At 43.1% G+C, this 13,420-nt stretch overlaps 2 protein-coding genes across 2 annotated transcripts in view; one reads left to right on the plus strand and one right to left on the minus strand.

Moving 5' to 3' along the window:
- The first annotated feature begins 44 nt into the window (after positions 1–44).
- FAHD1 (fumarylacetoacetate hydrolase domain containing 1) lies at positions 45–1,674 on the plus strand. Its single transcript, XM_061400763.1, has one exon. The coding sequence runs from the start codon at positions 319–321 to the stop codon at positions 982–984; it is 666 nt and encodes a 221-aa protein (XP_061256747.1). The 5' UTR covers positions 45–318; the 3' UTR covers positions 985–1,674.
- Positions 1,675–3,509: 1,835 nt separating this feature from the next.
- Positions 3,510–13,420, minus strand: part of MEIOB (meiosis specific with OB-fold) — a 43,490-nt gene continuing 33,579 nt past the window's right edge. Inside the window, exons 13-14 of the mRNA XM_061400745.1 lie at positions 10,184–11,181; positions 3,510–3,763 (exon numbers count right to left, since the gene is read on the minus strand). Of these exons, the coding sequence (XP_061256729.1) occupies positions 11,065–11,181 (117 nt within the window). The 3' untranslated portion in view covers positions 3,510–3,763; positions 10,184–11,064. The remainder of the gene's footprint in view (positions 3,764–10,183; positions 11,182–13,420) is intronic.

Consider the following 13,420-nt stretch of genomic DNA (forward strand, 5'->3'; position numbering starts at 1 on the left):
GTCCCAGCCCGTGTCCGCCGCTCGCCCTGTCCCCCGGCCAATCAGCGCCCGCGTCCACACCTGACCCTGCCCCGCTGAGGACCTGAGGGCGATCCGAGAGGCACCTGCTCCAGCCGCCGCCTCTCTGCGGGGACCGGGCCTGGCAGCCCCGGGGCAGCCACTGGACAGCCGCTGCCTACAGGACGAGCGCCGCGACTTCCGGGCACCCGGTGGAGTCCGCGGTCCGGCGCCCCGAGGTAATTGGTCCTCTCCGGCCAGCCGTCGGCGTCCGTGGCCGGCCGGGTGGGGTCCACGTGACTCCATGCAGCAGGCAGGAGCATGGCCGCCAGCAGGCCGCTGTCCCGCTTCTGGGAGTGGGGGAAGAACATCGTGTGCGTGGGCCGGAACTACGCGGACCACGTCCGGGAGATGCAGAGCGCCGCGCCCAGCGAGCCGGTGCTCTTCCTGAAGCCGTCCACCGCCTACGCCCCCGAGGGCTCGCCGGTGCTCGTGCCCGCCTACACCCGCAACCTGCATCACGAGCTCGAGCTCGCCGTGGTGATGGGCAAGCGCTGCCGCGCCGTCTCGGAGGCCGCGGCCATGGACTACGTGGCCGGCTATGCCCTGTGCCTGGACATGACCGCCAGGGACGTGCAAGACGAGTGCAAGAAGAAGGGGCTGCCCTGGACTCTGGCCAAGAGTTTCACGGCCTCCTGCCCGGTCAGTGCCTTCGTGCCCAAAGAGAAGATCCCTGACCCTCACAACCTGAAGCTCTGGCTCAAGGTCAACGGCGAACTCAGGCAGGAGGGTGAGACATCCTCCATGATTTTTTCCATCCCCTACATCATCAGCTACGTTTCTAAGATCATGACCTTGGAAGAAGGAGATATTATCTTGACCGGGACGCCAAAGGGAGTGGGACCCGTTAAAGAAAATGATGAGATCCAGGCCGGCATACATGGCGTCCTCAGTATGAAGTTTAAGGTGGAGAGGCCAGAATATTGAGTGGATATTATACAAAGCACCCTAACTTCTTAACATACGTTTCAGGGGGAAAGGAAACGAGAGACAAAATCAAGCAACGGTTATTTAACTAAACGTGACAATCCTTTAATAAGAAACCAATTTTTAAAAATGATTGGGTTGCTATGCCTCAACCCAAGGAAGATGGACCCTCGGAGAAAACCTGACCTAGACGAGCTGGGCCAGAAATGGAAATGCAAAACAGTGTCTCCTAGGAAACAGGAAATCAAGATGTTCAAAAGACTTACTTTCTTTTTCTAAAACTGGACTGGATTAGACTTTTCAGTGGGTCACTCAAGGACCACGTGGTCAAGACTTAAAATCTGCAAAGGAAGTGGAAAAACACGTTTCATCAGGGTTTCCCAAAGTTCCTTTATGATCGTGAAAACCATCGGGAGGTATTTGTAAAAATAAAAATGTCCAATTACTGGACCATCCCAGGCGCAATGTGTTATTTAATGGACTCAATCTCTGGCACTCCAAGTGATTCTTATCACGGAAATATGGAGAAACACTACTCCACATAGTCAGTTAACTTAAAGTTTTATTTAATAAGTGAGCAATTAATGAAGACCTCACTCATTTAGTTAGGGTGTGTATTCTGGCCCATAGAGTCTGAGTTTGGGGGATAATTTTTAAACTGTTGTTTCCTAAATAAATAATGCTATCTTTTGTGTGGTCTAAAAGTGTACTTTTTCCCCCCAGTAGTGGTTATGAGGGACACATCCTCACTAAGGAGCTTCAGACCTTGGTCTTTGGCCTTTGGTTTCCTGAGCGCTGTGCTTTATTAACAGAGTTGACCAGCACCTGTACCTCACACCCCGTGATAAGGAAGCTTCAGGGAAGTAAAATGGCCTGGGAGTGCTGCTTTTACTTTCCCCTGCCCCCTTCTCTGGGTTTTCCAGGTAGCTCAGGGGTAAAGGATCTGCCTGCTAATGCAGGAGACGTGGGTTGGATCCCTCATTGGGGAAGATCCGCTGGAGGAGGGTATGGCAACCCACTCCAGTACTCTTGCCTGGAGAATCCCATGGGCAAAGGAGCCTGGCAGGCTACAGTTCATGGGGTCGCAAAGAGTCAGACACAACTGAGCACTCACACACCCTTCTCTGCAAAATACTAGGTGAGGTGCACAGCTGTCAGAGTGCCTGGTGGAGTCCTTTAGGCTTAGGCAGGGGCTCCTGCTGTTAACCTGAACAGAAGGCACCTGCTAGCTCCTAACGCTTATTGAGCACTTAGTACTACTAGGCACTGTGCCAAGAGTTTTCTGTGTAGTATTTAATCCTCAACAAAGCTGGTACTATTACTACCATCCCTGTTACAGAGACAGGGATTAGCCAGCCTGAAGTGGCAGAGCCATAATGTAACACAGCCATCCCAAGATAGAAACCTGAAGTCTTTTTCCCCCCCGTTTTTTAGCATATAGTGATTCATAATGTTGTGCCAATCTCTGCTATACAGCAAAGTGCTTCAGATTTACTCATATATACATTCCATTATGGTTTACCCCAGGAGATTGGATAAAGTTCCCTGTGCTATACACTGGGACCTTGTTTTTTCATTCTAAGTGTGGAAAACCTAAAGTTGTGACCACACTCCAGGCTGCATCTTTGAAGTAGATACATTAGAAAGTTCAAACATTTAAGTCTTCTGAAAGCCCCAATTTATAATTTATTATGAGGAAGTGTCAGAGTTGGATTTGTTTCTAAAACATCACACTATCTTCTTTCCTCTTCACCTGGAGTTGGACACAATTTAGTGACTGAACAATAACAACAATCTTCCTTTATCTTTTTTGTTTTTGACTGCATCCGAGATACAGTAGCAAAAGCCCAGAAGTCTAACCACTAGGCAACCAGGGAACTCCCTTTTATCTTTTAATAAGAGTTCTTTTTTAAATGCTTAAGCAATATATATTTTTAATAGAAGATTCAGAAATTATGCATAAGCCAAAAAGCCAGAACACCCTAAATTCCATACACCCAAAGATGGTCCAAGTTAAGCTTTTGGTGTGCATTCTTCCAAATCTGCAGATGTAATTGTGATCTTTTAAATAAAATTTGTTCATACCATACAGTATGAACGGTCTTCCCATATTGGCACATTTCTGAACTATTTTCAGTGACTGCTTGCTGTGAAGTCAGCCCTCCGTTTCTGGCAGCTGAGATCATCTTTAACTATTTGCTGGTAGTTGTTCCCTTTGGCTAAGGAGGCGTCCCAGGGGCTCAGTGGTAAAGAATCGGCCTGCCAAGGCAGAAGACGCGGATTCAATCTCTGGGTCAGGAAGATACCCTGGAGTAGGAAATGGCAACCCACTTCAGTACCCTTGCCTGGAAAATTCTATGGACAGAGGAGGTTGGTGGGCTACAGTCTGTGGGCTCGCAAAGAGTCAGAAGTGACTGAGCATGCATGAGCACACGGAACCTTAATAACCAAAAGAAGCCAGAAAGTTTTAATAGACTTTGTCCTTTGGCTAGGTTCCCCTAAGTGGAAGAGCTGAATCAAGGGTGTGCTTTTATTGAGAGTTTATTAGTAAAACTATCAGATACAAGGTCCAACTGAATCAAGTCTACCAAAGCTGACAGATCTGAAAGCAAGCTAAAGGTACGGCAGGAGTAGTGTCTGCATGTGGCCCTTGGGTGGACAAGCCAGCACCCAGAGAATGTACGGAGCCCCCAGTATCAGTGTTCACTCCAGTGGTGGCACAAGCTTTGTCACAGACGGTTGCTGTCAGCATCGCAGGTGCAGCACACAAACTCCCTGGCTGCAAGAATCAAAGAGAGACACCAATTCTCACAATTCCTGATGTTGGTAAAATCACAATAGTCCTAATACTCAGAAACTACATTTTCCTCAACTTTTATTTTGAATAAATTTAAACCTACTATGAAATTGAGAGACTAATGCAACAAACTCCATACACCCTGCATTAAATTCAACAATTGCTGACATTTGCTATGTTCATTCTCTCTCCTCCCACCCCTCACCTTGTGTGCCATAGGGTCGCAAAGTGTCCCACACTGAATGACTATTTCACTTTCAATTTTCACTTCTCCCGTAACTTCCCCCAGGGTAATTCTCCAACCTTCATAGAAGTTGAGGGTTAGGTGCCTACCAGAGATCTGGGTGGAGCCCAATACTCCCCTAGATGTTACACAGGTTTCTAATGCTTTGCTACTAGAAACAATGATGCAAGGAATATCCTCCATACACAACAGTTCACACTTGTTTATTTCCTTAGGAAAAGTCTTAGAAGTGAAACTGATTAAATAGTTTGTACTTTACATTTTGATACTTTTTGCCCAATTGCCTAAGGGAAAGGATATAATAATTTGTACTTAACAAGAGTGTTAAAGAAAACCTTTTCGCCCACACCTTAGTCAACACTGGGTATTGTGGCTGTGGTCTTTTTAATTTGTATTTCTTTGATTAATAGGGAAACTGGAACTTCCCTGGTGGTCCAGTGGTTGGAAGTCTGCCTGCCAGTGCAGGGGACGCTAGTTTGATCCCTCGTCTGGGAGGTTCCCTCATGCTGAGGAGCAGCTGGGCCCATATGACACAACTACTGAGCCACATGCCTGGAGCCTGAGCGCCACAAGAGAAGCCACCGCAGTGCACTGCAACGAAGAGAAGCCTCCACTTGCCAGAACTAGAGAAAGCCCGCGTGCAGCCAAAGAGACCCAGCACGGCCATAAATAAATAAATATTTTTAAAAATAGTGAAGCTGACATCTTTTCATGTATTTATACACAGTTATCTCTTTAACAACATCTGTTGGGCACATCTTTGGTGTAGATGCTGGTTCAGTATCTGGTTTCAAGGAAGTTTTATATTTCTTTACAATACAGTTAATTCATATGTTAAAATCTTCTTGCATTCTAAAGGGAGAGAAAAGTAATTGTAATCTAAAATTCAAGCTGTAAAAGCAGAATAGACTTAATACAACAAATATATTGCCACATATGAATGCCAATGAAATTGCTATACCTCGACATTTATATTACTGATACTGATTATATACTAAGTACTTGAGTCTAAGCATTTTACATACACTAACTTATTTAGTCTTCAGTTTAGTTCAGTTGCTCAGTCATGTACGACTCTTTGAGATCCCTTGGACTGCAGCATGCAAGGCTTCCCTGTCCATCACCAACTCCCAGAGCTTGCTCAAACTCATGTCCATCAACCATGACATGATGATGCCATGCAACCATCTCATCCTCTGTTGTCCCCTTCTCTTCCTGCCTTCAATCTTTCCCAGCATCAGGGTCTTTTCCAGTGAGTCAGTTCTTCATACCAGGTGGTCAAATTATCGGACCTTCAGCTTCAATCAGTCCTTCCAGTGAATATTCAGGGTTGATTTCCTTTAGGATTGACTGGTTGGATCTCCTTGCAGTCCAAGGGACTCTCAAGAGTCTTCTCCAACACCACAGTTCAAAAGCATCAATTCTTCAGTGCTCAGCTTTCTTTATGGTCCAACTCTCACATCCATACATGACTACTGGAAAAACCAAAGCTTTGACTAGACAGACCTTTGTTGGCAAAGTAGTGTCTCTTTTTTAATATGCTGTCTAGGTCATAGCTTTTCTTCCAAGGAGCAAGCATCTTTTAATTTCATGGCTGCAGTCACCATCTACAGTGATTTTGGAGCCCAAGGAAGTAAAGTCTCTCACTGTTTCCATTGTTTCCCCATCTATTTGCCATGAAGTGATGGGACCAGATGCCATGATCTTAGTTTTTTGAATGTTGAGTTTTAAGCCAGCTTTTTCACTCTCCTCTTTCACTTTCATGAAGAGGCTCTTTAGTTCTTCACTTTCGCCATAAGGGTGGTGTCATCAGCATATCTGAGGTTATTGATATTTCTCCTGGAAATCTTGATTCCAGCTTGTGCTTCATCCAGCCCATCATTTTGCATGATGTATTCTGCATATAAGTTAAATAAGCAGGGTGACAGTATACAGCTTTGACGTATTCCTTTCCTAATTTGGAACCAGTATGTTGTTCCAAGTCCAGTTCTAACTGTTGCTTCTTGACCTGCATACAGATTTCTCAGGAGGCAGGTCAGGTGGTCTGGTATTCCCATCTCTTGAAGAACTTTCCAGTTTGTTGTGATCCACACAATCAAAGACTTTGGCATAGTCAATAAAGCAGAAGTAGATGTTTTCCTGGAACTCTCTTGCTTTTTCGATGATCCAACAGATGTTGGCAATTTTATCTCTGGTTCGTCTGCCTTTTTAAATTCAGCTTGAACATCTGGAAGTTCACCGCTCACATACCGTTGAAGCCTGGCTTAGAGAATTTTGAGCATTACTTTACTAGCATGTGAGATGAGTGCAATTGTGCGTTAGTCTGAACATTCTTTGACATTGCCTTTCTTTGGGGTTGGAATGAAAACTGACCTTTTCCAGTCCCGTGGCCACTGCTGAGTTTTCCAAATTTGCTGGCATATTGAGTGCAGCACTTTAACAGCATTGTTTATTAGGATTTGAAATAGCTCAGCTGGAATTACATCATCTCCACTAGCTTTATTTATAGTGATGCTTCTCAAGGCCCACTTGTCTTTGGACTCCAGGATGTCTGGCTCTAGGTGACTGATCACACCATTGTGGTTATCAAGGGTCATCAAGATCTTCTTTGTACAGTTCTTCTGTGTATTCTTGCCACCTCTTCTTAATATCTTCTGCTTCTGTTAGGTCCATACCATTTCTGTCCTTTATTGTGCCCATCTTTGCATGAAATGTTCCCTTGGTATCTCTAATTTTCTTGAAGAGATCTCTAGTCTTTCCCATTCTGTTGTTTTCCTCTATTTCTTTGCACTGATCACCGAGGAAGGCTTTCATATCTCTCCTTGCTTTCTTAGGAACTCTGCATTCAGATGGGTATATCTTTCCTTTTCTCCTTTGCCTTCAGCTTCTGTTCTTTTCTCAGCTATTTTTAAGTCCCCCTCAGATAACCCTTTTGCTTTTTTGCATTTCTTTTTCTTGGGGACGGTCTTGATCACTGTCTCCTATACAATGTCACAATCCCCTGTCCATAGTTCTTCAGGCACTCACTCTATCAGATCTAATCCCTTGAATCCATCTGTCACATCTATTGTCTAATCATAAGGGATTTGATTTAGGTCATACCTGAATGGTCTAGTGGTTTTCCTACTTTCTTCAACTTAAGTCTGAATTTGGCAATAAGGAGTTCATGATCTGAGCCACAGTCAGCTCCCCCCACCCCCCCTTTTTTTTGGCTGACTGTATACAGCTTCTCCATCTTTGGCTGCAAAGAATATAATCAATCTGATTTCAGTATTGACCATCTGGTGATGTCCATCTGTAGAGTCATTTCTTGTGTTGTTGGAAGAGGATATTTGCTATGACCAGTGCATTCTCTTGGTAAAACTCTGTCTTAGTCTTAACAGTTGCCAACAGGAGTTGGTATTATTATCCCCATTTACTGGAGGGGAACCACAAACTTGGAGAATCTCAGAGCTAGGGCCCATCCTGGGAGTATCAACTGGGGTTTGAGCCTGCAGCCACAGAGCCTGTCCACTTAGCCACCTCCAAATCTACCTCCTCTAACTTGGCCTTCATGTCCCATCTATAAAATGGGCAAAATAACAGTAACTGCATAAACCAGATAAGATAAAGTGCTTATCACAAAATCCATCACATTCAATAATGTGACATTATTGCAGCAACTTAATAATCTAGAAACTTACTTACCCCAGGGAAATAATTAAGAATGTGGCCAAAGATTTAGCTATGGTCATTATTTGTAATAAATAATGCAAAAAGTGGGAAACATTTTAAGTGTCAAGTGTTATCACATTGATTACATTCACTATTTTATACATGCTCAGTTGTGTCTGACTCTTTGTGACCCTATGGACTATCACCTGCCAGGCTCCTCTGTCCTTGGGATTCTCCAGGCAAGAATACTGGAGTGGGTTGCCATTTCCTCCTCCAGGGGAACTTCCGCACCTAGGGATCGAACTTGTGTCTCCTGCATCTCCTGCATCGACAGGTATATTCTTTACCACTGAGCCACCTGGGAAGCCATTCACTATCCTATGCTCATATAATAAAATAATGGGCAGTCATTGAAACTGTGTAGAATATTTAACAGCATGAAAAATTTATTATAAATTATTAAGTATAAAAGTAGATTATAGTATAACCCGTATTTGTAAATCATATTTTTGGTTTAATTTTATAAATTACATGCTTTAACATAGAAAGATGGATAAAGAGATGATTTTTTAAAAAGTCAGGAAAGACATTTACAGAAATGTGGGATGCCTGTACACAAATGTTCATGGCAGCCATGGTTGGCTAATCATAATAGCCAAAAGGTGCAACAGCCCAACTGTCCACCAAGACATGAATAAATAAACAAAAGGTGGTGAATTTATCCAATTCATACATACTACTCAGCCACAAAAAGGAATGAAATTCTGACTCGTTGTAACATGGATGAACCTTGAAAACATTATCCTCAGAAAAACAAGGTAGCCACAAAAGGACAAGTGCTGCAAGATTCCCTGTGTACCAGGTACTTAGAATAGTTAGAGTCATAGAGACTGAGTATATTACAGATTGCTGGAGACGAGGGTAGGGGCAAATGGGAGTTACTGTATCTTAATGAGTACAGAATTTCAATTCATGATGATTAAAATCTTCTGGAATAGAGAGTGGTGATGTTTATACAAAATTGTGAATGTACTTATTGCCACTCAAATCATACTCTTAAAAATGGTTAGAATGATACATTTTATGTAATGTATATTTTACCACAATTTAAAAAAACATGCATAATAAAAGAATGTTTCCTACCAGTTAAAAAAATTTGGGAATGGAGATTATGGGTTTTCTTTTATCTTTCTTTTGGGGGGAGGAGTTATCTATTATTTCCTCTAATTTTTCTACAATAAACATGTAAAACTTTATAATAAAAATATTTGAAAAGCAAAAACAAGGACTTCCCCGGTGGTTAAAAATCTGCTTTGCAATGCAGGGGACGTGGGTTGGATCCCTGGTCAGGGAACTAGGATCCCACCTGTCGTGGGGCAGCAAAGCCCACATGCCACAAGTAAGGAACCCGATCCCACATGACACAACTAAGACCCAATGAAGCCAAACAAATATTTTTTAAAAAGACAAAAACAGCTCCAGGTTCCTCAAGAAGAGTAAAAGGTGGATAAATGTATGTACAGCATATTGTAAAACAAAACAAAACAAAACACTCACCAAAGCAGAATTAGGAAAGGAATATTGTGCTTAAATGAACCACTCATAGAAGATTAGGAAAAATCACAGTCATCCAACTGTTTATAGAGCAATATAGAAAATGCAGATAAAAGTCACTAGGATCAGGAAGAGCAGCTTCTGGAGAGCAGCAGAAAAGCAGATTCTGGGCAGAGGGGTTGTGGACTTTGTGTTGACAGGGCAGAAAGCTTCTTTCTTTTACTTAAGTGCCTATATTCAGCTAAAAAAGCCCAGTTTTAGATGTTGACAGTTTGTAGCCTTCATTCCGTAAATGCGTAAGTTAAGCCTTGTGAAGCACCTCTGATTCAGTGCAGCTTGACAGCTAGCCCTATAGATTCCTACTTCATCAGAAGAAATAAGTGACTGTGATGTCCCTCTGGTGACAGGCATGGTGTCTCCTTGGTTAAATGCTAGTGGACTGAGAGGTTACCATGGTAGCAGTGAGGAGGTCACACAGAGCCCTCACAGGCCTTGGTTAGGGGCCCTGGGCACTGCGTATGTGCCTACTCTGGGAATGCTGACCCAGGTGTTGGCACTCTGGGGCGTGCTGCTAGAGGTCAGGGCCCTAGCAGGCCTGGCACAGCAACTCTGGACACACTGTTTGGGCCAAGCATTCTCACCCCACACAGCTCTCTTTCCTGCCTTCCTTCCCTCCCTGTCCACCTTCACAGTCACCCTGATAAACACACTCACCCCCTCCCCACAGGGGAAAGGAAAGAAGCCCTTCATCAAGTACACTTGATATCTGCATACCTATGGCCACGTCCTTAATTACTTCATTTATCACCACAATTTGGGCACACTGGGGGTCAACTCATATCCCTCCCCCATGGTCTCACATGGTAAAAGCCAGAGAAAACCCTACAACAAGATAAGTTTATCTCCCAACACCAGAACACCAGACTTACAAAGGAATTTCGTATACTTACTTTTTCTTTTTGTCACTCCTGCAGTAGGTGGTAGGTGGTGATCTTTAAATCACCAGATTCAAATTACGTTGGCCAAACCTCCCACACCTTGGATCAACACTGACCGTGGTGACGGGTCTGTGCCTCGAAGTAAGAGACCTGTGACTGGAGATGGTGTGGGCTGAGTAGAGTGCTCTGGGGCTGCTGCAAAGGCAGCTGGAGTGGAGCCATGTCCAGCCAAAGCCAAGAAGTCTCCCACGCCTGCAAGTTCCCAGGACTCAGCACCGCTCATGAAACTTCTGAAGCTGATCTCCTCCCAGTTGATTCAGACCCACGGGTGTCAAGCCTGAGTCAGCAAGCCTTCACAAGCTTTGGCTAGCTCTGATGTGTCATCAGAGAAGGCAACAGATTAGAAAAGCTCTACAGCATGTAAAGCAGCTGCACAGCATTGCCCATGGACGTCTGCTGTCCCCACCTGGCACAGGGAGAATGTGCCATACACGCCCATCGACTCCAGCCAAGTGGTCTGAGACGGGGCCAAGGCATTTGTGGAGGTTCTGATCTTTCTCCAAGAAGACAAGACAGAGGGGAAAGGGGTTTAAGAAAATAAATCATTGTGTTTGTGGGAGAGTAAACTTGTTTATTAATTCATGCAACCATTTTCCAGCTTGGGAAGAGAGAGGGCCAAGCCAATAGAAAAAGGCTTCTAAGAAATGAGCTTAAATAAGAGGGAGATTTTAGGATTCACCTGGAGTCAACTCTAGGGGGCAACAGAAGGACAATTTACAGAAACATTCTCACCACATTTGAACAAGATACAATTATATCTGTAATTTTCAAACTCATTTCCCACTTTCAAGGTGGTTAAAATGCATATTCTTTTCCAGAGTTTAAAACTGTATCTAGTTTTGAACACTTCCTTGTCCAGACAAGTTCCTACTTGCCTCAATAGAATCTGCAAGCTTACACGAAAGCACACTCACTCTCAGTCCACCCCTCGCTCTGTGCGATATAAAAAACTGCAAGAAGAAAAAAGAGAGAGTTTTAAAAATCACCTGGTATATAAAACTGAAAACCAATGACCACAAACAGAGAACAGCAATGAGTTTTGTTTAATATGTGAACAAAAACTTCAATTAAAGTTGTAAGACAATGGAAAGAGTTCCAGTCTCAGGTAGAGTTGGGAGAAAGATTATGGATCTGGTTTCTGACAGTGATTTTCTAAGAATCCAGGTCATTTTTTCATGATGTTTCTCTCAGGTAAGAAAGTTGAGATATCAAATCCAACAAGTAGAAAAAGGACTTAAAGTGTGTTCAGACCACCAGCTATGACAGACATGAACACGCAGCAATGACATGGTCTGTTAGAGCAGATCCGATATCATGACACAGTTTATGAATAATGATGTCACACTTATGACAATTAAATTTTTAAATTCCACGTTCTCATTTATAACAATTGAAATTGTATGAGTCTCATAATCTTGATTACATTTTGTGACACTATATGTTTTAAAACATTAAAATGAGTAACAGTTTGAAATCCCTCCAAATGAATAATTTTAAGTAGCCATTATTTTTTATTGAAATATGATAAATACACAAAATGTCCTATATGGAAATCCTTTGTTTTTATCTTATTTGCAGAGAAATATAAGTTCTTATTTTTTTAATTACATATTCTAACTTTTATAACAATTTAAATTATATTTGTCTCATAATCCTTATTACATTTTGTGATATAATCACTATCTGCTTTAAATCTTTGTTAAATATGACAATATCTTTTTTTAGAGACATTTATTTATTTATTTGGCTGACTCACATCTTAGTTGCAACATGTGGAATCTTTAGTTACAGCATTCAAACTGTGGCATGTAGGATCCAGTTCCTAGACCAGGGATTGAACCCAGGACCCCCGCTTCGGGAGCACAGAGACCTAGCCACTGGACGACCAGGGAAGTCCCTGACAAGTATCTTTCTAACATATTCCTTGGAAAGGTACAAACTGAGAGCAGTTGTTATATTTGAATCCAGTTTGGAAAATATAAGCAGAGTGTCATGAATTTAAATTTATGAAACTCACAGCAACTGGCACCTGTTGTTTGGAAGGAAACCATACAACCGGGCAGGGATCTGAGTATATTCGACTTGGGAATAGAGTACAGTATTTGGGACGATCCATGCTCGTGGTGGAAGAGATAGGGTATTCTCAAACCAAGGTCCTAGAAATACTGGTAAGGCCATTGGTGACTCTGGGTGTGCAATCTGTTCAGATATGCTTGAGGCTGCAAGGGCAGGAGCCACTGGGAAATGGGAAAGCCTGCTTCAGAGCTGAGGTGGAGCAGACCCAGTGTTCTCTTTCAGGTTCTCCCTGATCAAAGCTATCTTCATAATAATGTGAAATTGCTGTCTGCCTTTCTTACTCGCATTCTTTCACCAGAGTGCACTGTAGTTTCAAGAGGCTACCAGACATGAGATGATAGCAGTTCTGACTGCTAAAAGACTGTGTGCTCGTGAATACATTTAAAGTTTTCCTCAATGTTAAGTTCTAGTACAATAAATATTGACAGGTATAACTCATTTAAGAGCTTGAAAATGTTTTAGAGTGTGAAGAGAAAACATCTGGAATAATATAAATGGTAGCCCTATCTCACCAGTGACTTCGGGCAAGAAGCAATATTTCTTGTCCTATTTTCCTCATTTGTAAAATAAAGGGAGTTTATCCCACTGCCTTTTTTACATCTTTAACACTAAGATCCTGTGCCCTTCCAACACTGAAGTGTTGCTATTGCTACGGGAATCTGCTCTGGCCAGACTTGTAGGATCACAGCAGATTAGGGGCTTAGAGAATTAACCTCCCCAAGGTCACATGGGCTGAAGAATGGTGGAACTGGGATTCAAATGGAGTCTCTATCACCCCAGCACATAAGCATGTAACTATGCTGTTGAATACGACTCACTGAAGTGAGGATCACTGCCCATGGGGGCAGGGACACCCAGCTCTGACTCTAAAGCCCAGTGTCTAGCCTTGATGTTAACATTAATGGATATTTTCTTTGCTGGTCTTTTTCTTTTGTGTCATTTGTAATTCTTGTGTGTGCGTGTCCACTTAGTCACTTCAGTTGTGTCCAACTCTTTGTGACCCCATGGACTGTAACCTGCCAGGCTCCTCTGTCCATGGGATTCTCCAGGCAAGAATACTAGAGTGGGTTGCCATGCCCTCCTCCAAGGGATCTTCCCAACCCAGGGATAGCA

Source organism: Bos javanicus, chromosome 25, assembly GCF_032452875.1.
Source record: "Bos javanicus breed banteng chromosome 25, ARS-OSU_banteng_1.0, whole genome shotgun sequence".
Taxonomy (NCBI): domain Eukaryota; kingdom Metazoa; phylum Chordata; class Mammalia; order Artiodactyla; family Bovidae; genus Bos; species Bos javanicus.